The sequence below is a fragment of the Squalius cephalus genome (assembly GCF_949319135.1).
Source record: "Squalius cephalus genome assembly, chromosome: 21".
Taxonomy (NCBI): Eukaryota; Metazoa; Chordata; class Actinopteri; order Cypriniformes; family Leuciscidae; genus Squalius; species Squalius cephalus.
The window spans coordinates 12,177,834-12,203,466 of record NC_137142.1 but is presented as its reverse complement, the minus strand read 5'-3'; the positions used below and the strand labels follow the sequence as shown (position 1 = coordinate 12,203,466).

The 25,633-nt window shown below is 36.7% G+C and overlaps 2 protein-coding genes across 3 annotated transcripts; one reads left to right on the top strand and one right to left on the bottom strand.

Annotated features, from left to right (window-relative positions):
* The first annotated feature begins 313 nt into the window (after nt 1–313).
* On the top strand, nt 314–16,326 carry polr1b (RNA polymerase I subunit B). 2 transcript variants are annotated; one of them, XM_079855867.1, is made up of 15 exons: nt 314–565; nt 660–827; nt 2,958–3,104; nt 3,197–3,329; nt 3,415–3,551; nt 5,919–6,142; nt 6,422–6,593; nt 7,251–7,419; nt 7,536–7,817; nt 10,835–10,968; nt 11,068–11,238; nt 12,013–12,169; nt 12,304–12,500; nt 12,583–12,833; nt 14,583–16,326. In XM_079855867.1, exons 1-15 carry the CDS (start codon nt 392–394, stop codon nt 15,463–15,465), a joined length of 3,399 nt encoding a protein of 1,132 aa, XP_079711993.1. In that variant the 5' UTR covers nt 314–391; the 3' UTR covers nt 15,466–16,326. The 2 variants fall into 2 exon arrangements, with proteins under 2 accessions (XP_079711993.1, XP_079711992.1); XM_079855866.1 differs by having other exon boundaries at nt 10,835–11,238; nt 14,583–15,948.
* A 712-nt stretch (nt 16,327–17,038) lies between these two features.
* On the bottom strand, nt 17,039–21,739 carry nanp (N-acetylneuraminic acid phosphatase). The gene is made up of 2 exons (XM_079855868.1): nt 21,541–21,739; nt 17,039–18,716 (listed from the first exon to the last, which is right to left on the bottom strand). The coding sequence occupies exons 1-2, from the start codon at nt 21,697–21,699 to the stop codon at nt 18,072–18,074; spliced, it is 804 nt and encodes a 267-aa protein (XP_079711994.1). The 5' UTR covers nt 21,700–21,739; the 3' UTR covers nt 17,039–18,071.
* Nucleotides 21,740–25,633: the final 3,894 nt, after the last annotated feature.

Here is a 25,633-nt window from a genome sequence, read left to right as displayed (position 1 = left end):
GTTTCAAAAGCTCTGAACGTATACACTATTTATATCATATTTATGGTCAAACCATTTATTATAAAATACTCTTAATAACACATTACACATCATAAGGAAACAAAACACAGGTATGATGTTTGATGGTGTGTACTGCATTTGAAAGAGAATGAATTTATTTTAAGGAAGAATTGCATTATGTAGGATATCTAATTCACAAAAAGTAATATCCTAAATCATGGTCCAAATGCGGGAAACCAAATGAATGCAATCGTGAGATTTATTAGGACCCGTCCCGAGGATTAAAATAGCATATAGGGAGAATACTCTTATTTTGAAGTTGTGTAGCAGGAAGTTATGCTCTCTACTGCCGAAATCACGTTGACAAACACACACGTGTGTGCACAGCAATATGGATCTCTCCAAGTGGTGTAATCTAAAGTCCGAGCCGAGTTTAAAGAATTTGACAGAGGCAGGGTTCGGTGTCCCGAAAGACAAACAGCACGTTCCCGTGCAGGAGTTGGTGAAGGCGCACATTGAGTCATTTGATCAGGCAGTTACTGATGGATTATGTCGGGTTGTGGAGGTGAGGTGCAGACACATGCTTATACTCATGCATATTCTCTATAGACACTAACATGCAAGTGCTGGCTATACTGGTAAAATATGTTTGTGTGTAGGCCATTCCTCCTTTGGAGTTCTTGTACAAGGGAAACAGAGTCAGCCTGTCTTTTGTGGAGGCCATCATTCACACGCCAGCGGTTCCTAAAGGAGGAATCAGCCGAGATCTGCGGATGTTCCCTGCCGAGTGCAGAGGCAGGCGCTGTACATACAGGGGGAAGCTAGTGGTAAGCCTGAGGATTGAATATATGTGTATTTGTGTAACAATATATCGTGTCACAATTCATCGCAATGCAACCACCATATATGTGTATGGTATAGAAAATTTTTTTTTCAGAGTTTTAGTGTCAGTACTACATTTGAATTTTGAATATAATGTATAATAATGCAATGGGGGAATATTTGTGGGTCCTGATAATGCCAAATGTCTTATATTACCAGTAAAAAGTGGCCTACATTATTTTAAATATATCTTGTCAGTGACAGAGTGCAAGCATATTAGTCTAAAATAATTCTGTATTTTCAGCTTCAGAATCATGAATATTTTTATTCTGGTGTCACCATTGTCCTGTGCATTTTGTTTACCAGCATCAAGTCCAAGCCTATTCATTTACACCCACAATGTAATATAAAATATAGCATTTTAATGAACAGTAAATTAATTATTGTGATCAGGATCTTGATATGAATCGATCGTGACATGAGGGTATTGATACACCCATAATATATAAAAATCGAATAGAAATAGAAATTGCAGATACATTTTAAAATAACACCACAGATGTAATATTTACACCATAGACTTACAACAAAGTCGACTACATCTCTACGCTGTCTATAAGGACGCTGCAGTTCTGCAGCAGATCATTTTCCCATACCTGGCAAGAGTGCTAAAATTATATGATAATTAATGTCCTAAATCAAATTCTATGATTTTAAATAACAATAGAACATTTCTGGTTGTATATTGTCTGTGGAGTCACTATGGAGTCATGTGGTGTTACCATGAAACCCAGTAACACCACAGACAAATGATCACAAATCTAGACTTGGAGGCTGTCATCGTGATGGTTTCAACATCTGGGGATATTTTAGAAATATTGTGATGTGACGTGATTGCCAAATATGGTAACCCATACTTTGAATTTGTCATGTCTGTGTATATTAGTTATCAGTGTATCAGTGTGACACACAAAATTGTCAGAAATGTTGCAAAATTCATGAAAATTAATTAGAGAATCAACTCACCATGAACTCTTTTAAGCGATCACCACCTGCAATGACCTTTATAACACAGAAAGTAGTCCAAACACAATTCCTGCTTTTCTTGGGTATCATTCATTACTGTAACACCAAAGCTCCCAGACAGCAACATAGTGTCGGCCCACATCTGGTACGTGTGGAATCCACGTGTACCAAATGTGGGCCGGATCTGGGCCGACACTGTTGCTGCCTGGGTTGTGAAGTTGAGGGACACAAGTTTTTCTTAAAATATAACAAATCTAAATCACAATATAATAATATGCAGATTTCTCCTAAACTCGATTAAATATGCATTAAAAAAACAAACTTTTAACTGCTTATCTTTGTAAAAGGGTACATCTTTTTACATTAAGATACATTCATAGTTGATATGTTCTGATTACATCAGTCAATCAAGCATTTTTTTATTATAGAACTTAAGTTATTAGAACTAAGATGTGGTAACCATTATGAATGAAAATGTATGAATGCATATTTGTCATTTTAACAGAACTTAGTAATAATACTATAATAGTGATAATATAATACTACTGCTTCTAATAACAGTATAAAATGCATAAGGATTGATGAGCTGCTGAGTTAATGAATATTAATCACATTATCTGCATTCACCCCCATTTGCTGAAATCTAAACAGGGACAGTAATAGGCGAGCGCTAGCCAATGAGATGGACGTTCGTGCATTAGTTCCGCCCACTACAAGAGAAACCGCCAGTGGATTCTGCTTGTTCTTAAAGGCTGAATAATTCCGAATGAAACTGAAAAAAAAAAAATATATTACAGGAAAATACAGCAGAGAATATAATTAACATGTAGTGCTTCACTTCTATGTGGTAATCACTAAATCCATGTCATGTGGGGGTTTGGCATCACGACGGCTTTGCTTCCAGGTGGACCATTAAATCCTGTAGAATTCAACCAATCAGATGAAGACTTTGAAACTCCTGAAGCGTTTCCCATTTTGTGTGCCTTACACATCAGACGTTCAGCTAACAGTTATTTCTAAGGCTGAGAGTAGTTAGGTCACTGCTTGATATTCAGTCTGGGTCCTGGAGCCAAGCCAGTTGACGACCACTGATGTCGGTGTTTTCACAGGCTGACGTGAGCTGGTCTATTGATGGCGTTCCCAAAGGAATCATCAAACAGTCTATGGGACAGGTGCCGATCATGGTCAAATCGAAACTCTGCAACCTCCATGGTCTCTCACCCAAAGAACTCATCGAGCATCACGAAGAAGCTGAGGTATAAATCACACGTCACAGAACTGCATGCAACGCCACCATCATACTGTTGTCTTTTGGATGAAATAACACTTAGTCTTGTTTTACCGGTAGGAAATGGGTGGTTATTTTGTGGTGAATGGCATAGAGAAGGTGATTCGTCTTCTGATCATGCCGAGGAGGAACTATCCCATCGCTATATCAAGACCAAAGTTTAAGACCAGAGGACAGGGCTACACTCAGTACGGTGAGTGCTGCATCTTATCCAGAATGAATAATTGAAATAGGATTTATTAAATACACAGATTGATTTCGGTATTAACTGTGTGCAGGTATTTCAATGCACTGTGTAAAGGACGAACACACAGCCATTAATATGAATCTACACTACCTGGAAAATGGAACAGTGATGGTGAATTTCATTTATCAGAAAGAGCTGTTCTTTCTTCCCTTGGGCTTTGCGCTGAAGGTAAAAGAAAATAGTTTTTATTTTTTTATTTGAATAAACTGTCCAAATCATCCTAAAGGTGTTTCTTTTGTGATAATGACTAGTTGACATTACCCTACTTATCACCATGTTTATTTTAGTATTATATGACCCGATTTCACAGACAGGGTAAGCCAGGATAAGGCCTTAGGTAAATAAAAATAAAAAATAAAGAACATTACTGTTGTGTCTCTTGAGGCAAAAAAAAAATGGCCCTGATATATTTTAAGACAGTGGTTCTCAACTCCAGTCCTCGGGACCCGTTGCTCTGCACATTTTGTATGTCTCTCTTATCTGACACACTCAGTTCAGTTCATGGAGTCTCTCTTAACGAGCTGATGATCTGATTCAGGTGTGTTAAATAAGGGAGACATACAAAATGTGCAGAGCAGCGGGTCCCGAGGACTGGAGTTGAGAACCACTGTTTTAAGATGCGTCAATGAGTGCTTGAATTTTGGCACGGGATTGTGGGTATTGAGCATAATTTTACTAATTCCCGCAGGTTTTGCACTTATAAGGTGAAAAATTCTCACAAAAATGAATCAATTAGCTTGTTGGTTCAAAAAACAAGATTTTTAGATTAATTTAGTAATTTTTCGCATTCTGTTCTTGTTTACTTGTCTTTTTTGTAAATTATATTCAAGGTTTAAATCAAGCTTCCTTGTGCTGTGTGTAAACCCATACACATCAAAATTACCCCATTGTAAAAACACAAATACATAGTGAGCATACATTTAGGTGAGATAAATGTAACTACCCCCTCAAATGACCTTTCCAAAATGAAAATCAGGCCCTGCATCAATGCAAGATGCTTTCAGTTAAAAAGGGTCAAACATGCATTTTAGTCTGGGACTAGGTTTAAAGGAATAGTTCACCCAAAAATGAAAATTGTTGTCATCATTTACTCACCCTCACGTTGTTCCAAACCTGTATGAGTTTCTTTCTTCTGTTGAACTGAAAATAATATATTTTAAAGAATGTTGGTAACCATACAGTTGATGGTAGCCATTGACTTCCATACTATTTTTTTTTTCCTACTATGGAAGTCAATGGCTACCGTAAATGATGACAATTTTCATTTTTGGGTGAACTATCCCTTTAAGCCTTCTCTGTGAAAACGGGCATTTATATTCCATTTTAGTATTTATAATTTTTTTGTATTAACTTCTTTATTTTTAGATTTTAAGTTTTTATTTTAATTTTAGTTTGAAGTCCCGCTGTGGTGAAAGTCAAGTTTATCTTTATCTTGTTTATATGTCTATGTGGTGTTTTTAATATGGTTTACGACAAACCATGTACAAATTCATTAGTCAACACCATTGCTGAGTATTTTCTCCTTAAAACGGCATCAAACATGCGGTTTGAAATCACTGGTGTTTCTGACGTCACAAACTACCTTGTTACCAGTCAAGTCAATGAGTGGATCTCTGAGCCGTGAGTGGAGGCGGGGCTAATTTGCATATTCATATAACCGCATATACTAAATGTTTCAAGGGTGTAGTTACATTCAAGCTATTTTAAGGCATGACAATTTTATTACTTATATATATATATATATATATATATATATATATATATATATATATATATATATATATATATATATATATTTACATTTCAGATTTATTAATTTAGTACTTGACCTTAAACTTATTTCAGTTAGTTGCAACATTTCTAATTCATGTTTATTTATTTTTTCATCTAAAATTATATTTCAGCTTAATTTCAATAACCAAAAATTATTTGTAATAGTTTAACAACAACACCGCTTATTGCACAACAACAAATAAATAAATATTAGGATGCAGGATATATTGACTGAGTTTAAGTTATTTTATTATGTGAGAAGTTGTCGGTGGCCTGGGACAATGGACGGTTACACTTTGCACAATTTCTTCAGACACTGCAGAAGTCATATGACGTCACACTCTGCAGCATATTTAAATGATAATAATTCCAAAAATGCAAAATAACAAAAATAATCTATTCCACAGTTCTACAAAGTTTGTATGCCATGATGTACCGATCTTCTGTTGGTACACTACTCTTTATGTGATACAAATTTGCAGTTCAAAACTTTGAAACGCTGCAACAAAAAAATCCTTTTCTTTGCATGAGCTTGTGTTTCTGGTCTTCATATTCGCATGCATATACATGTCAGTCACTGGAACAAAAAGTATAGTGGTTCTGCTGCTTTACAAGGTTTAGAAATCATTATACAAACATATTTGACCGGCTCGACTGACCAATCAGAGTCAGATTTTCCAGAGAGTGGTGTAATATTTAGGGACTGGTGCATAATCAGTTTTGAATTGAATGTTTCAAATGCTTTTCCTTTCACCCCAAAAGGCTCTAGTGGATTTCTCAGATTACCAGATCTACCAGGAGCTGATTAAAGGTCGAGAGGAGAACTCTTTCTTTAAGAGCTGTATCTCAGAAATTCTGCGTATGGTCATGGACCAGGGCTGCACAACTAAAGCCAAGGTTCTCAGTTACCTGGGCGAGCGTTTCCGGGTCAAACTCGACCTCCCAGAGTGGTTCACTCACGAGCAGTGTGCTCAGTTCCTGTTAGAGTAAGTCCCAGGTGTTACAGAACCTACTCTGGTTTTTTTGTTGTTTTTTGCCGTTTTGTTGATGTATATGGGTTGGGTGATTGTTAAATAATATTTTTGACTTTAATAATATCAGTTAATTTAGATTTTACCAATTTTCTTCAGTGTTTTTTATGTGAGATCTGTTGGAAGTAGAGCTGAATGATATGGCAAAAAATAATAATTGCATTTCAATATTTATGCACATCAACAAATTCCATCAAATGTGGCATTTTTACAGTGTTATTCTTCTGTTTGCAGTGAATGTCTGTGTATTCACCTAAAGTCAAATGTGGAGAAGTTCTACGTGTTGTGCATGATGACACGGAAGCTCTTCAGCTTTGCCAAACAGGAGTGTATGGAGGAGAACCCTGACAGTCTGATGTTCCAGGAAGTTCTCACACCAGGCCAGCTCTACCTCATGTTCTTGAAAGTAAGATCATCTTTATCATCTGTTCACATGTCTTTCTTGCACACTCGCATCAATGCTCCTTTCATAAACGCTACCATTCAAATGTTTGGGCTTGGGGAGATTTTTAAAATGCTTTTGACTATGCTCAAAGCTGCATTTATTTGATCAAGAAATATTGTTACAATTTAAAATAACTATTTTAAAATGTAATTTATTCATGTAATGGCAAAGCTGAATTTTCAGCACCATTATGCCAGTCTTCAGTGTCACACGATCCTTCTGAAATCAGTTTAACACACTGATTTGGTGCTCAAGAAACATTTATTATCATCAGTGTTCAAAACAGTGTTTTGTGTAAACTGATGCTTTTTTTTTTCCAGGATTCTTTGTTGAAAGTTTGAAAGAACAGCATTTATTTCAAATAGAAACTTTTTGAAACATTATAAATGTCCTTATAAATGTGACATTCTAACGCTGACTTTTAATGTTCAATTGGCGAAAACAAGCTCAGACAGATGCCAGCAAACAGATTAGACATACCCCCCCCCCCCCCCACCCAAAAAAAAAAAAAAACTACCAACCCCAAACTTTTAAACAGCAGTGTGTATAGCTGCAAGTGCAAAATGCAGCACATTACAAAAAACAAAAAAACCCAAAGCTGTTCTGCATGTTCCTTAGGAGAAAATGGCAGGCTGGCTGGTGTCGTTTAAAAGGGTCTTGGAAAAGAAAAGTGAAAGACTGGGAGAGCTGACCACAACTGGTTTAACCAAAATCTTCAACATGGCTACAGATCTCACCAGTGCCTTTGAGTATATGTTAGCCACAGGAAACCTCCAGTCCAAGACAGGTAAGAAACTGGTATTGTAACTTGCCACATTAATACAGAATGAAGTCACAGAACTGATGTGCGGTCACAGGCTTTCCATGTGCATCAATAGATAACATTTGTCTTTTTAACCCCAGGTCTGGGCATGCTGCAGAACACCGGACTGTGTGTCGTGGCGGATAAGCTGAACTACATCCGTTACCTGTCTCATTTTCGCTGCGTGCACAGAGGAGCCGCCTTCGCTAAGATGAGGACCACAAGTGTGCGGAAGCTGCTGCCAGAGTCTTGGGGTTTCCTGTGTCCGGTACACACTCCTGACGGAGAACCGTGCGGCCTCATGAACCACCTGACAGCCCAATGTGAGATTGTGGCACAGGTGCATCCCACAACCACCCTGCCTGCCCTGCTCTGCTCTCTGGGTAAATAACATCTTATCATTGTTAATGTTAAACAAGATCATCAGTTGGCTCTAGCAAAATGCCCATAATTAGGGCTGGCGGGCTGCATGGTTAGTCAAAATAAAACCAAAATCTCAATATAGTTGTTGCAATTATCAATTTGCAAAGACTGATTTAATTAAATAAATAAATGCGCTGTATCAGGGTATCCGTGGGGTCTTGAAAAGTATTAAAAGGTGATAAATCAGTTTTGGGAAAATTAAGACCCTTAAAAAGTATTAAAAAGTCTTATCACGGCTTTATAAAGTCTTAAATTTTGAAAGTATTTTTTCTGAATTAGCTGTCCAACAGTTTGAGTCCCAAAAACATCGTAAAAGTGTGTGAATTTAGTCATTTTTATTAAAAAAACGAACAGGTACATAAAAAACTAGGCTATTGTGGGTGCGTTCGTAAATTGCCTCTGAGAGCACCAGAGCGGGCAGGCAGGCGGAAGTTCAAAAGCACAATGTACGCTCTGGCGTTCCCAGTGCGTATTACAACGCACCGAAATGTTTTAAGAGAAGGTTGGTGAACGCATGAAAAGAATGCAATAATATCTGTCTGCAGAGCCGCAGAGCCTCAGTTTTACCCCAGCAGGTTCACCCCAGCAGTTTTACCCCACGCATGCGCAGTTTCATCACAACAGTTTTACCCGCAGAGTCCGTTTACCGTTACATTAACCCATACAATTTGTATTATGCATTTCCTTAACATGTATTTGCTAATCAAACACTTTATATTAAACTACTAAATAATCTATAAAACACAATTGGTCTTCCGATCTTTTACTATTGTGTTGATATGCGCGAGGGAGAGAGAGCAATGCAGCGCTCGTGTTGTTTGAAGGCGGTGAGAGTGCGCGCGCGTGCGGCCGGGGCTCTCTCTCTCTCTGTTTGTTCTTGCGCCCTGTCCACTGATCTAAATAATTAGTTGTCACGACGACTTATTTGTTCCCTCGTTTTAAAAAATCGTGGACACGTTGAACTAATTCCCTCCCTCATTTTGATTTAACGAATTACAACGTGGCCAAAAACAGTTTGATACTATTAATTAGTGAATGCTAAAGACCTATTTTTGTGAATTGGTGAATATTTAGGTGAATTATTTCGTGGCCACGAATTAATAATGATTATTAAACTGTTTTTCTTACTTGTGAAGATAGCTCTTCAGTGAAGGCCGACTATTCTCGTACAGCTTTTTATTCCTTTTTTTTTTTGAATTGGTGAATATTCAGGTGAATTGTTTCGTGGCCACGAATTAATAATACCTCAGCACGTTTTACAAATTTACAACGTGGCCACAATATAGTAAAACGAGGGAACAAATTAGTATAACCTGCTGAGGTATTATTAATTCGTGGCCACGCTTGAAGTGGCGGTGAGGTATTAAAAAATATTGAGAAGGTCTTGAAAAAGTCTTGAAAAGGTATATTAAAATTAACTTCAAGATTCCTGCATATACCCTGCGCAGTTTCAGAGTGAAGCGTGGCACTGTTTTTACAAGCGAGCAGCTCATAATCCAGTATTTTCAGTGTCTCAGAGTGGCTCTGTTCACAGTAAATGCAGCTCTGCACAAAATAATCTCTGCATCTGCTCTGAGTTTTGGTCATGCATGACAGTTTGGGTCATGCATAACATGCAATTTGGAACACAACAAGTACCAACCATCTTCACAAAGAACTTCTAAACTTTGGTTTAAAGTCTGAACATAAATAAATTAAGATCATAATTATTGTATTGTAATTTTAGTTACAATACAGTACTACAAAATAAAATGATTCTTATTTTGTGATTATTTCTTATTTTGTCTATTTTTATTTAGTAAGATAGATAAGAATCATTGTAAAAATATATATGTGTGTGTATATATACGTGTGTCTATGTGTATATATCGTGAGCTTAGAATTATAAGGTTCTATCTCCACTTTTGGTCGAAATTGAGTTTTTGACATAATCTGATCCATTAGGTGTTTATTAATGCCTGTGTGGTGTTATTTTTGTACAAAAATATTTTGTTAGTAGTTATTAATAAAATAAAAAGGCCCCATCTCTCCATTGCCAGCTGGGATGTAAAAACTTTGATGCTCAATATCTCAGAACTACCCTAAACGGAGATAGAACCTTATAATTCTAAGCTCACGATATGTATATCTGTATATATACGTGTGTGTGTATATATATATATATATATAGATATAGATATAGATATATATATATAGATATATAGATAGATATATATATAAAAAATATATATATAGATATAGATATATAAAAAATATATAGATAGATATAGATAGATATAGATATGTGTGTATGTGTAATTATTTAACATGCACAGCAAACCTGGAGCTTAAAAAAAGCATTTTAATTGCAATTTTTAAACTAAATGGACTGCATTTATATAGCACTTTAACTGACCTATGGCCATTTTCCATTTCCCATTCACTCACTCATTCATACACCGACGGCGGTGTCAGCCATGCTAGGTCAGGACACTTGGTCAGGTGGAACCAGGGATTGAACCACTAACCTTCCAGTTTGTAGACAACCTACATGAACCACTGAGCCACTGCCGCCCCAGCTTATGTACGACATTTATGTACAGCAGCCCTACCTATAATATCCTGCGATGACGCAAACTCTGAATCAACATGTACCAATGCTAAATGTTTCTAAATGTCATAGTCATTTGTTAACAAACAAGTATTCGTTACTTCAATGAGCTCATTGTTTCTGCCTTAAATTATTACATAGTTTAAATTAATACATTTTGTATATGTACATTTCTGAAATACATAAATTAGACAGTTACCTCTGATAACAGATCAGTACTAATGCATGGTACTGTAATGGACTAATGCATTTTCTGTAAAGCTGCTTTGAAACGATGTGTATTGTGAAAAGCGCTATACAAATAAATGTGAACTGAATTGAATTGAATATCCAATTCAATAGGATATTAATTGTCTATTCACTTAAAATTATTTAATCTATCACCAGGTGTGACTGCTGTAGACGGTAGCCCCAGTCAGCCTTATTCAGACTGTTATCCTGTCATACTGGACGGGGCCATGATTGGCTGGGTGGAAAAAGAAGTGGCGCCCTCAGTCGTTGAATCTCTCCGCAGATTTAAGGTGGGAAATGATTTAGTTTCTTTATGTAGTTTTCTTATCCTTGATCAAGTTATGTTGAGAGTTTTATCATATAAATTTGAACATTTGTGTCATCTGCAGGTGCTGAGAGAGAAAAAAGTGCCACCCTGGACTGAGATTATTCTGGTTCCTCAGACGGGTAAAGCCAGTTTGTACCCAGGCCTCCATCTGTTCACCACACCCTGTCGCATGGTGCGGCCTGTCCGAAACCTTGGTCTGGGCAAACAGGAGCTTATTGGCACCTTTGAACAGGTGAGAAAGTAGTTGTAGAAAAGTTGTTGAAACTCAAGTACCACTGATAATCAGTGGAAACCTATTTGGTTGGCTTGACAAGCTTGCAGAAGTCCTATATACTTCCTTTGAACATTTCTGATTTTTTTTTTTTTTTTTTTTACTTGGTATATACATACATATTTTTACTTGGCCTGTTCTGATTTAGCAAGTCCCCAAATAAATAAAGATTCTGTCAACTCTTGGCCATCAGGCAGTCCTTATTATCGAGACCTGCATTTAGATCTAGCGTGTCAGTTGTTCACGTGTAAGCCTCTTTCTTTCTCTCACAGTGAGTGTGAGAGAAAGCGACAGAGGGCGCTCTCAACCAAGCCAAGTAAAGCTCAGCAGGCAATGACATTATATCTGTGCAAAACTTTTTTTTTGCCTCAGATGACTGAAATCGTGCAATTTACTAGCCATTGGCTAATTGAAGACATTTTTTAGTCATCTAGCATGAAATTTGGTCGCCTATGCAAGTGATTTACTCGCATTATAAAGGCCCGTTGTAGTTCTTTCCCTCACTAAAGCAGTTAAGTACACAGTCTTTCACCTTTGTCTTTTTGTCCAATTTTGAATTACTTTTTAGCTTCAAATCAACGTTTGTAATGTTGTGATTTACCTCGTAGCTGGTTGGTTTGTTTTTTCGCTGATAACTCTCACAAAGACTCTTTTAAAATCCCTATGGGAAAAATACAAAGCCACTGAAAAAAAAAAAGTGGTCTGGCAGTGTTCATCACTCGTTAATGTTTTCAGGCGTACCTGAATGTGGGCATCTTTGAGGAAGAGTTAGAGGAGGGAGTGACCACACATCAAGAGCTGTTTCCTCACAGCATGTTGAGCGTGGTTGCAGAATTCATCCCTTACTCTGATCACAACCAGAGCCCCAGGAACATGTACCAGTGCCAGATGAGTAAGATTTCCTCACTTCCTTTGTGTTTTTGATGGATTATATCTAAATAACTACTTTCTGTCATAACATGTATACACATATCATAAAACAAATGAACTATGTGCTGCAACTTGCTTGACATCATCCTGTCTTAGGTAAACAGACCATGGGCTTCCCACTGCATGCGTACCAGGAACGATCCGACAATAAACTGTACCGTCTGCAGACCCCCCAGAGTCCTCTGGTCAGACCCGCGATGTACGACCACTACAACATGGACAATTACCCTATTGGCACAAACGCAATAGTGGCTGTCATTTCTTACTCTGGCTACGATATGGAAGATGCTATGGTAAGCATAGTTTCCCATTAGTACATTCCGAAACGTTCTTTTGCATTTGCTAATTTTGTTCATCCTCTTTAACTTTCTCCAGATCGTCAATAAGTCCTCATGGGAGCGTGGCTTCGCTCATGGTTTTGTTTATAAGACCGATGTCATAGATCTGAACAAAAAGGTCAAAGGTGAAGACAGCATTGTGTTTGGGGTAAAGCCAGGTGACACCACAGTACTGGGCAAACTGGATGCAGATGGATTGCCATTTATTGGCTCTGTGCTGAAGTATGGAGACCCTTACTACAGCTACATCAATCTCAATACCGGCCAGAGTCGTGTGGTCTATTTCAAGTAAGACATCACTTTAGTTACTTGCTTTAGTCTAAAAATTGCCTTTTAATGCAGTCATCATAGTCATTAATTTTACTCTATTTCAGTTTTATTTTAATATTGTTTTTATACTATTTCAGTATTTATTCATATTTTGAATATAGCATTTATACTTATATTTACAGTAAGTAATAATATATATATTTATACTTTTCATTTTTAATGTTTGGTTTTAGTCATTTTATCATGTGCTTTTGTAATTTTTATTCGATTTTTTTTAATATATATATATAAGTACTAAATTACTAAAACTGAAATATAAATTCTAGCTAAAAAAAAAAAAAAAAAAAAAAAAAAAATATATATATATATATATATATATATATATATATATATATATATATATATATATATATATATATATAATTATTATTATTATTATTATTAATTTTTTTTTTTTTTTTTTTTAAGCTATAATTTATATTTCAGTTTTAGTAATTTAGTACTTCAACTTAAAGTGATTTTATATCAGTTAATTGTCAAGGCAATCAAGGTTTAAAAGTTTAACAATAACAATACTTCTCTGTGACAGAAATACTATTAGTCGACAAAGTGCAAAACAATTTCAATTATTTAAATATTTTTATATTTGCAATTGTTTATGCTTAAAGGGATACTTCACCGATTAGCATTAAGCTTTGTATCAGTAAAAACCGGTAGTATTTTCGAATGACCGTGCTTCCCTCTCTCATGTCCCCCTGAGACGAGAGATTTCTGTATTGTGTGTCTGGAAAAAAAAACCTCTGATGACGCAAAAATCGTCATTTTGCATCATTGGAGGCTTTTTTGCCCAGAGGCTAGAGACTACAGCCAGTAGTAGGAGATAGTTCCGCATGTTTTCAACCCGGCCATAGGAGTCAACTAGTAGCCTAGTTGTATCATTTCTCCCGATACTGCCCTCTGTAACCGGTAGGCGTGGCTTGGGAGTGGCCCTGTAGGGCAGCGAAGCAAGTGCATTCTGGGAGTTGTTGTCTTTCATCTACATGAGCCAAAAATACATTTTCTGGCTTTTCTGAGTCTAGAAGGCACCAACTTCTAAAATAATTTCACATTTCTACTACATAAATGACCCAATTTAAATACACATTCATCTTTCCAGCAGTGAAATATCCCTTTAAGTTAGTCGTACTCGTTAAAAACAAAACATTCATTCACAAAATAGTCACCAAAAAAAAAACATTTACAAAAAAAAACTACTTTTTAGTTTATTCTTCAGAAAAACTAATATTTTTGTCTTGTTGACAAGATTAACACTGCTTTATTGACATAGCCAAGTACTGCTCAAATTTTACTGAGGAAATGTTACAAACTTCTAATTATATTATATATTATTATTGAATGTAAAATATAGAATAATTAACTATTCTAATTTTAAGTGCTCTTTATCACTAGGTAAAAAGACAATGTACAAACTTCAATCTACGTATGGGATGTTTTTGTACTATAATGTTTAGTGCAGATGTAAAGACTCCTGCAGATTGGTTTTCTCTTTTTTTTTTTTTTTTTCTTTTTTTTTTTGGTTGTAGAATAAATTCTTGATCTTGTGTTTACCACCGACCTTATTTCAGGCATTTAATCAAAAACCCATTGACTTAGGACAAATGAACCTGAAGTACTCAAATATTAACCTCATTTCTGGGTTTTGGCCTACAAAAATGCGTCATCCCTGCATCATTGATTATTGATTTCTGAACACCTGTTTCTCCTCAGGTACCAGGAGAGCAGCATAGTGGACAATATCAAGGTGTGCAGCAATGACACCGGCACTGGCCGTTTCAAGTACATTTGCATCACAAACCGCGTTCCCAGGAACCCCACCATTGGTGACAAGTTCGCCAGCAGACACGGTCAGAAAGGAATCCTGAGCCGCCTGTGGCCCGCGGAGGACATGCCCTTCACCGAGAGCGGCATGAGCCCGGACATCCTGTTCAACCCTCATGGCTTCCCCTCCAGAATGACCATCGGGATGCTTATCGAGAGCATGGCTGGGAAATCTGCGTCCCTCCACGGCCTGTCTCACGACGCCACACCTTTCAAGTTCTCAGAGGAAAGCTCTGCGTTGGAGCACTTTGGTGAGATGCTGAAAGCCGCGGGATACAACTTCTACGGAACAGAGCGGCTCTACTCCGGCATCAGCGGCTTGGAGCTCGAGGCAGACATCTTCATCGGGGTGGTTTACTACCAACGCTTGCGTCACATGGTCTCTGACAAGTTCCAGGTGAGAACTACGGGAGCGAGAGATAAAGTGACCAATCAGCCGCTGGGAGGGAGGAACGTGCAGGGAGGAATCCGGTTCGGAGAGATGGAACGGGATGCTTTGCTGGCTCACGGGACGTCGTTTCTGCTTCACGACCGGCTGTTTAACTGCTCAGATCGCTCCGTGGCGCAAGTTTGCATAGATTGCGGCAGCCTGCTGTCGCCGCTTCTGGAAAAACCACCTCCTCATTGGTCAACTACACGGCTTCGGAAAACATTCTGCTTGTTGTGCAATAAGAGCGACTCTATTGAGACTGTATCTGTTCCTTATGTGTTCAGATATTTCTTAGCAGAGCTTGCAGCAATGAACATTAAAGTCAAATTAGAAGTCAAGTAAAATTGTTGGACTGTATTCAGTTTCTTTGCATACATGGAAAATAAAGTGCCTGACAGTATAATGTGAAGAAAGAGGGTAACATGCTTTATTCGCTTGAGTGTTTTTCTCATTTGTTTAAGGAAATACGTCTATCAGTGGTCATCAACAACATTTCTGAATCAAAAGCAATTAGCACCAATGTGGACTGTTTTCATATCAATACCAATTAGCACTTATGTGGATTATATTCATTTTTCAAGGTCATGCATATGAATTGGAGTTCATTTGGTTCCACTAAATGTTTTGTACTTTTGAGGAAGCACCAACCCACCCCCATTAATTGTTCGTAATTACTACTAATTCTATTTAGTAACATTTTAATTATTTCATTAAAGTACCATTTATTACAATGAATGTCTCTGAATAATTACACTGATTTAAGTCTTGCAAGCTTTAATTACCTTATGGGTTTGAAACTGATTCTCTCTTTTTGACCAATTCGTTAAAAAAAAAAAAAAACAGTAATTTGTTAGTAAAGCAGACTAAACTACATGGTTGCTCTGCAGCAGTTGAGGTACGCAGTTGTGATAGAAATTCTTGATCATGAAGTAAGGATGCGTTATATCTCCAGTGTTTATGCCCAGAGGGAACAGAAAATGGGAGAAAAGATAAAGTTACTGGGGAGTGGTCTGAAAGAAGAGGTAATATATCAGCATTATCAATAAATGGGATACAGCAGGTGATATGTGCAGATAATGAATGCGTGAATAGGATTTGTGGCGAGCTGAAAAGAATGTGGCCTTTGGCACTGTCATTCCGCAATCGCCATATATCACACATGTTGACCTGTTTTATAAAATCATTAAACAACTTCGAAGAGGCTAAATCAGTGAGATATTTGAGACCTATCAACTATGTGTGATGCACAGCATTGAAGTCAACGCCCATCACAAGATAGTCATTAAAACTTAGTATCATACGAACAAGCAGTTGATAGAACACACTATTGTATTCATTAGGATAGTCATATTCACCTAGGATGTCTTGAGGGGATAATTTTAATTTTAGGGTAAACTATCCCTTTAAGGTCAGGAATCTGATACTCGTAAAATGAAAATTAAGATTCCTCTTATTGATTCATTTGTGTGCATTTTAATATGACTTTAAACCATTCAAGTGCAAGAAGACCCGCACACTGTTTTCTGTGATGCACATACATCCAAAGTGTGTGCGCACAAAAAAAGTTATTTTAATGTGATTTTAAACCATTCAAGTGCAAGAAGACTAGCACTCTGTTTTCTGTGCTGAGCGCACATCCAAAGCGCGCACACAGAAAGCCGCCTCTCATACTGAATAGGGCGCAATACTGAACTGAGGTCTCTTCTGCGTCTTTTGGCACTTAAACGGACAAATACACACAAAAATGTCAAAATATTCTCGTAAACACATGCGGTTACGTCTTAAGATAACGTAAACGGTTCACAAAGAAAACAAATAACAATATATTAATTGAATCCGTGCAGGTCTTAAAGTGATAGCAGCCTAAAATTCTTGCTGCCATCTCTATAATAACGTTAATCAAACAACAAAAGATAAAGAGAAAATGTATATTTTATTTCTAAAGTGTAGTGTTATTTTACATTTGATTACAGTTTCTGTACCTGAATACCTGAAAATCTTAAGACACTTTATTTCAATTGTATCTCTGGTCAGTTGTATTTATTTGTGTTTTTTTTAATTACTGTGTACTTGTATTTAAAAAAAAAATACTTGAAATGTATATTAGTTAGATGTTTTTCGCTACAATTAAATGTTTTGCAATCAGATTAAAAATAAATGTTAATGATTTTTTTTTTTTTACCTTATTGGAATCGATAAGAATTGGAATCAATAAGCAGAATCGGAAAGGGGAATCACTAAAATTCAAACAATACCCAACCCTAATTAGAAATAGAGAGGCAGAACAACATCACTGTATAAATGGCATGCTTCTTGTGTGTATAATCTTTACTTGCAAAAAACTGATCCACACAACAATTATGATGTTTAGCCCGTGCTAATGCACAAACTGCGCATTCTAGTGGCGGATTTATCACCAGTGTTTTCTCCATCCACTCGCATGATTACTGAACGCATACCTAAATATATGATACATCACCCATGATTAACTTATTCCACAACTTAAATTGTCCAGTGAGGTTACAGAGAGTGCCATGTTGGACTTACCATAATATATATACGATACTAAATTCTGACATCAAGCAAGTACAGTTAAGCTTCTGTTTATGATCACTGATCAATGTTTATATATGAATAAAAGCCTAGATTAAATTAGTTTATCATAAAACGGTCGTGTCTCTTCAGAAGACTTGGATAAAACCACTTTCTTTTATGAATCGCTTAATTTACATTTTGAAACGTCAGAGTTTTAAGTGAATAGACTTTCAATGGAAGGACAGAAATCTCTCAGACTTCATTAAAAAATCTTCAATTGTGTTCCAAAGATGAATGAAAGTCTTATGGGATTGGAATTTTATGAGAGTGAGTGAACTATCCCTTAAAAACTTGTTACCTGATATGAGTCATCACATTTTTCAAGTACATCTTTAGATCTACATTTGTAGACATCATTTCAACTTCAGTTCTGCTAGAACATCATTCAGATTCAGTACACTAGGTATAGTGTAGTCTGGAGTCACAGAGCCCTGCGGGAGAGATTTACAGTCACTGTTTATCCATACGGTTGCTCGCACTCCTGCATTAACGCCTCCCTGGATGTCAGTACTGAGAGAATCTCCCACCATGATGCAGTCCTGTGGCAGAACTCCCGCAGACTTGAAGCAGTGAGTGAAGATGGAGTGCGCCGGTTTCTGCTCAGGATGATCTCCTCCGACTACCACCACACTGAAGAGATCCTCACATCTCACGGCTTCGATCTTCTCCCACTGCGTCTGAGTATCGCCGTTGGTGAGCAGAAGCAGTTTGTAATTTTTCCGCAGTTCTTCCAGGAGAGATTGAACCTCAGGAGACAGAGTCAGCGCCTGTAAACGTGTGTTCTTCCATGTGTAGTAGCAGCTGGAGGCCAGATCCGGATCAGGATCTGTGCCCTGTGTCTCCTGCAGGGCTTCATGCCAGTGATGGATCCTCACACTATCTATTGTTTTTCCTTCTGATGGGTCGAACGATTCATGATGAAGCTTTCGTAGATAGCACTCACAGATGTCTCTGATGTGGCTTTCCTGCGCAAGTGTCGACTTCAGCAGCTCACACACCTAAATAAAGAACACAGCGTAAATCATAAAATCTACATCTTTTTAAAACAAAATAAGCACTGTTAGGGGGTAACAGTTTAGGACCCGAAGGACCAGATGTTTGAAAGAAGACCGAGTCAGAATTATAATAAATTGAAGAAAAGTTTTACTGAAGATAGTTTGCAGTTTCATCAGCAGAAGTCAGCTTCAAGACTCACACGGGAGTTCGTAGGCCGCCCCGCTTACAGTTACAAAGATCACAGCAGTTATACCCTACACAAAGGTCTAAGCTACGTCCTTGCTTCAGGTTGCAGTTTCTGATTGGCTAAGAAATAGATAAACATAGTAATTTTCCACACATATACAGATAGACGGAAGCATATCTCCATCGATTAGGCAGCTGACACTCGGACCCTGAAGTTAGGCACATCGTAACCTTCCAGGTCTCCGATTTGGATTGCTGGGCGCCAGCCTGTCCAGAACAACTCAGTCAATCTCCAATAATGCCAGTGGTTCCTTAACCTGTAACCAAGAAGACTAACACACACACTGACACACAGCTTTTCCAAGGTTGGATTTGGCCAGGCTCTAACTATAAACAGGAGAGTCTTCTCAAAACATCAAGATAATGCGTTCTTTCTCTCAAGGAGAGCACTTTAGTCTAACTGAAAAGTAAGGCTTTAACAAAGAAATGGTCCCTTAAACTATTGGCTTCAATGAACCCTATATGTTTTAACACGTTGAAGACCTTTCTCAAACACAAAACAAGTCCCTATTTCATTTCTGGAAGCCGGGCTAAATGAGCAAGCGCTGTTACTGCATTCAGATATCAAATACAGACATTAAAGAATACACAAAAAGAACATTTCAGTAATCACACTGGTAACTTATATAACAAAGTAAAATCCCCAGAGAAGTCATTCAACTCATTTGATATTTAGAAGGAAAAATATTGATTTTAATCACTCATTACATTTACATTGAAGCAGCAGTGGATTCCAATCCACCCCCTTCACTACAATTTGGATTTTTATTTTGTTTTTTAATGAAAAGATATTCATAGAGTCTTAAGTGTTGAGTAAGTGTCCAAATAATTTTTGAGAACAATATCATAGAAAAAGAAAGTCCATCTTTAGATCCACATATGTAGACATCATTTCAACATCAGTTCAGCTAGAACATCATTCAGATTCAGTACACAAAAATTCAGTTCACATTTTGCTGTATTTTTCAACCTGGGTTTATTATGTTTTAATCAATTGATTAGACCGTATATGCAACTGCTGTTGCTTCATCTTTCACTGAATTGGGCTAAAAATGCTTGGATGATGAAATTTCACAACTAAATAATGCTCTGGCTACAAAACTGGATTTATTTGCCCCTCTTACTTTTTAGTCAATTTATTCCCGCTTGGCCAACTTTTACAAACTCTAGGTATCATTCTTATGCCGATGACACACAGATTTATATTCATTGTAAACATGGTCAAAGTGAGGCGGTCTCATTGCTCATTAAATGTATTTCTGAGATAAAATCATGGAGGGCTAATCATTTTCTTTGTCTAAACAGTGATAAAACTAAGGTCCATAAGGCTGGCCAAACACCTCTTATCATTGAGGGTTCTGTACTTGAGTAAAAATTGAGGGAGTGATCTTTGATTCTTCATTGACATTTGACATCATGTCCAGAATGTTGTAAAGACTTACTTTTTTTCTTAGACTATGCTATCCATTTAAGTTGCAGTAAAGCTAATAAATATATTTGCTTTTTTCCCCCATATTCATTACTGTAATGTGTTTCGTACTAAAGTTTCTAAGCATACTCTAAATAAGTTACAGTATGTTCGAAATTCTGCAGTGAGAATTTTAACTAGGGCCAAATCCTAGTTAATCATGTTAGAGCCTATGGAGACTAGAGATCATATTACTCCCATTTTTAAATCATTGCATTTGCCACCGGGTAAATTTAGAGGTGATTCTTATGCTCACATAAAGCACTTCACGGTCTGGCTCCAGTGTATTTATCTTAGCTTTTAACACCATATATCCCAAACAGAAATATTCGCTCTTCTCAGCATTGTCTTTTGCAAACATAGTTGATTTCTTGTTGTTTTAATACACCTATGAAGTATTGTAGTATTTATTTTGTGTTGTTCCTTGTATTTCCTTGTAAAGCGCTTTGAGAAGCTCCTTTGTTTGGAGGCACTATAGAAAATAATGTTTATTATTATCATCACCCTCAAAGTGTCCAAAAAACATGGTAATGGTACTACTTCGATTGATATACTAGTATATATCGGTATATCAGTGATCAAATTGAGGGGGGCTGGGGAATCTCTCTTATAACATTGGACTGAATTTCCTGGACTGAAAATGTATCCTATATTTTTTATTCTTGATCAATAAAAAAAAAGCTGTTCTTTAAAGTCCCTCCGTGGTGAAAAAAAAAATATGTGTGATCGTCAAGGAGTGGATCTCTGAGCTGGCGTGAGTGAGTGGAGGCGGGACTAATTAGCATATTCATAAAAATGGGTAAATGAGGCAAGGGTGTAGATTTACATTCAAGGCGTGAATATATAATTAAAAAAACGCTTAATTATGTCATTTTGGTGATCAAAGATGAGTTAAGGGATAAAATAACAGGGGAACTTTAAGCCTTTTTAATAAATAAGTTTGTTGCATACGATCAAATAAATATATTGTAGCCTATATTTTATATAGAATTGCACCAAAACAAAAATCTTATGGTGGGGAGTACGTCAAAGCATATGTAGGCTATGTGTCAAAACAGACAGTGGGTCCTTAAAAGCGTCAGTTTGAGCATTATTCATATTCATGCATTTACCTTCTGAATGGCAATTCGTCCTGCTCCAGCTGTATCGACCAGCGTGTTATCCAAGTCGAATATAATCGATAAAATTCCTCGACTTTCCATCATATTACACATAAACGTCCGATATTGACTACAGTTCCGAACACGCGGAACTCCGGCTACGTCAGACATGTATTGTGACGCCGCACTCACTTTGCATCATGGGAGATGCAGTTCCCGAGGAAATAAAATGCTGGTGTGGAAGTGTTGAGTCCCACTGAAGTGATGAGTCCCAGCTTAGGACCCCAGTATTATGCCTGATCTAAAGCTTTTCTCGCGATTCTTATTGCAATCAATCAAACTTTTATTCACATAATAATCTTTTATTTTTATCCTGATTAATTATATAGCTAAAGTATAGGCTAACTACTAGTCCCTTCACTGGGCCGCAACATTTCACGACACCAGTTGCATAAACTGCTAAGACTAGCCTAGTCTTACCAGTTAGTCATATTTTTTTAAGACTGTTCATAACTTATGTAAGTCAGTTAGGCTACATAAAAACGTAACTAATTTGGTAGCGAAAAATAAGACTGATTACAGTAGCTACCCCTAACTACTATTTTTATGCAACTGTCTACTGACATTGTTAGATCAGGCTAGACTTTTTTTCTTCTTCATTTTTTTTCCAAGTAGCCTAAAACATTTCACTTGAAAATGCATATAATTATCATATGTAGGCTATATTAGGTGGTGTTTTCTTCTTCTCGAGTTCTTTCAATTCACGGTATTTCGTGTCATTGAGATTTATTTGCTCGTTTTATAAAAATCATTGATGTTAAAATGAAAAATGTAGGCTAGGCTAGTAACATTTTATTGTAAAATCTGCATTCTGCAATATAAGTTAATATTTATATTTATCCTTGAGAAAAAGACACCTTTCTAGCAGTAAGCTAGGCCTATGTAGGCTATAGCACATGACAGTAATCAGGTGGAAAATCTGAGCGGCAGCTGAATGTCGGAAGACGTGCGAGTTGGCAGCTATGAATGAGGTTACGTGAAAACTTTGGTTTGTTCTCAATAAACATGCTCTTTTTCAGGTTCTTATCAGATTACATGTGCTGGCATTTGAAGAAGAAAAAAGAACACGCCTGTGTCTGAACGCAAACCTATAGCCTATGTTGCCTATCTGTCTAAGGTGGTTCCATCCAGTTCCATCCAGTTGCCTTTCATCTTAACCATGTGACAAGTTAGTTTTTTACCATTTGCACTTAGCCAGGGCAGATATATACTAATAATTAAAGATGTTGCACAAATGCGAGTTTTCTACAAAAATCTAAAAAATACTAAATATAAATATTTAAATATACATAATTTGCCAATGTGAAGCCTACTGTTTACTTCTAACAAGTAACAAATATATATATTTCACTATAACACTTCCTTTCACCCAAAATACAAAAAGGAAATAATAAAAACTTATAATTTTAGAGCAATTGAGATGCAATCACAACCATGGCCACATGAGGGCATCATAGCGGAGTGAACACTAAAATTCAACTACATCACTACAACTCTGTCCATCATGGCTAAGACTGAAACTTGTGGCTCTTTTAGTTATTGGATTGAAGGATATTCTCTACTGCAAAACAAAACTGAATGCCTTCCTATCACAACATCTGTATGGTATGCTGCAACCGTATCATAGAGAATGAAAGCAGAAAAAAAGCAGGAAATCATTCAGAAACTCTGAAAAAGCACCTAAAAATGCACGAGAATTGTTTCATTATTTACTCGTCCTCAAGTTGTTCCAAAGTCATATGCTGATATTGATTTCGTGAAACACAAAATGGGAACATGAGGAATCATGAAAAAAATATATATTTACAAATGTAAACATATTTTGCATCTTTGAGGACAGCATGATACATCATATAATTTACAATCATCTTGCAATGTCTACATTGGTAAGAAATTAGGTATGTTTATCTATCACATTAGCTGTGTTAATTATACATTGTCGCATAATTATATGTTCAAAGCCACGGAATGTTCACTGAGATAAGCAAGTTGCAGCAAGATACAGATTTACCCATCACTCTATTCATCAGCATTTTCTCAGCGCAAACTCATCTCACCTCATATGGCCTCGCTGCAATTTCACGTTTCCCCCCTCTGCTCAGCATGCACACCTTCAGGGCTCTTCACTCACCATGAGGAACATTTACAGTTTTCACAGTGAGTATTTGTGGTTTGTTCTTGATTTTTATAAGGCTGAATTGCATGATCAGCCTTACTTCATAAACAGTGGCCCATTAAGTATTTAGAAACTTAACCCACGATTTAAAATTTCATTGCAGTAAAATATCAAAACAAAAATTTATTTTAAATGGTAAGTTCACCCAAAAATCTAAATTATGTCATTAATTACACACCCTCATGTCGTTCCAAACCCTTAAACCCTTTGTTCATCTTTGGAACACAAATTAAGATATTTTTGATGAAATCCAAGATGTTTCTGAACCATCCATAGACAGCAACGTCATTGCAACTTTCAATGCCCAGAAAGGTTAGTAAAGACATCATTAAAATAGCCATGTGACTAGAGGTTCAAACTTAATGTTATGAAGCAACAAGAATTATTTTTATGCGCAAAAAATAAAAATAAAATAACGACTTTATTCAACAATGTCTTCTCGTCTGTGTCAGTCTCTTACGCTGTTGACGTAAACACAGTGCAGCGCTTCCGGGTTCTACGCCAGAACGCCGGCTCACCGCTGGCCAGCTCCTGCGTCAGCATCACACGCATGTGTCGTGGTGCTCACCCTACAGTCTATGTGCTCACCTGAACAGAATCGGCCAATGCTGAGGCGGCGTTGCAATGACGTTGCTGCCTATGGTTCAGAAACCTCTCAGATTTCATCAAAAATATCTTAATTCATGTAGATGAAAGAAGGTCGTACGGGTTTGGAACGACATGAGAGTATATGACAGAACTTTCATTTTTGGGTGAACTAACCCTTTAAAGCACACTTTTCAAACAAAATAGTCCCTCCTTAACCAACCAAACAAACAAATGTATAAATAAATGCATTTTTAAAATTATAGATATGCAGTTCAAAATGAAGACAAAAAGTATTTTGACACTTTCTGGTTATGAAATGGTGGAATATGTTCACTAAAGTGATTAATTACACCTGTTGCTACTTAGCATATACCCATACATCATCTAAGCGTACATTTACATGATATGACAACGATGGGTAACATACTGTTCTGTCAAATGAGTAATGCATTATTAACATTCTAGTAACTACTATCAACCAAAAAGGGACTCTGATTAACAAATGAACAAGTAATAGTGCTCAGTTGAATGTGGTAGTGCACTATTAGCTAATCAGTAACTACTATTTTTGTCATATCTCACAGAGATGATTAACTATTAAGAACTACTATAAACAGGTTAAAAATTAATGTGAATAATGCATAATGTATAATTCATTCTAAAAAGAAGTTTATGGTAACCCACTAATGACTCAAGTGTTAGCAAATCCGTCAGAAACAATTACTATCCAAAATCTTACAAAAACCTGAAAAGCTTACAAGTCAATATTAGGTAGTTACCATGTTTTACACTTTAGAATACTGATCCAAATAATTAGTAATTCCTTTAGAAGGATGTAGCAACACTTGAGTCATTACTAGAGGGTTACAATGATCTTTACTTATTATTAATTATGCATTATTATTATTAATTATGAACCTGTATATAGTAGTTCTTAGTAGTCGACTGTGAGTTATGATAAAAGTTATTGATTAGCTAAGTAAACTACCTCATAACTGACCACTATTACTCACTAAATCATTAATCAGAGTTTATTTTTAGTTAATTGCTGTTATTAGATTGTTCATTTAGAGAGCGGGGCACAACCTAACACTTTTTGACTTTCTCGGTTTGTGTAAATCCACTTGGGGTTCAGAGAATGTTTCCCCCCACATTTCACACACGTCCAGTACAATTATGTGGTTTTGTTTCATGAATACAGTGTATACTTTTTTCTTAATATACCCCCAAAAAAAAGAATGGAAGTGAAATGTGACCCACATATGTGCCCCATGGGGCATG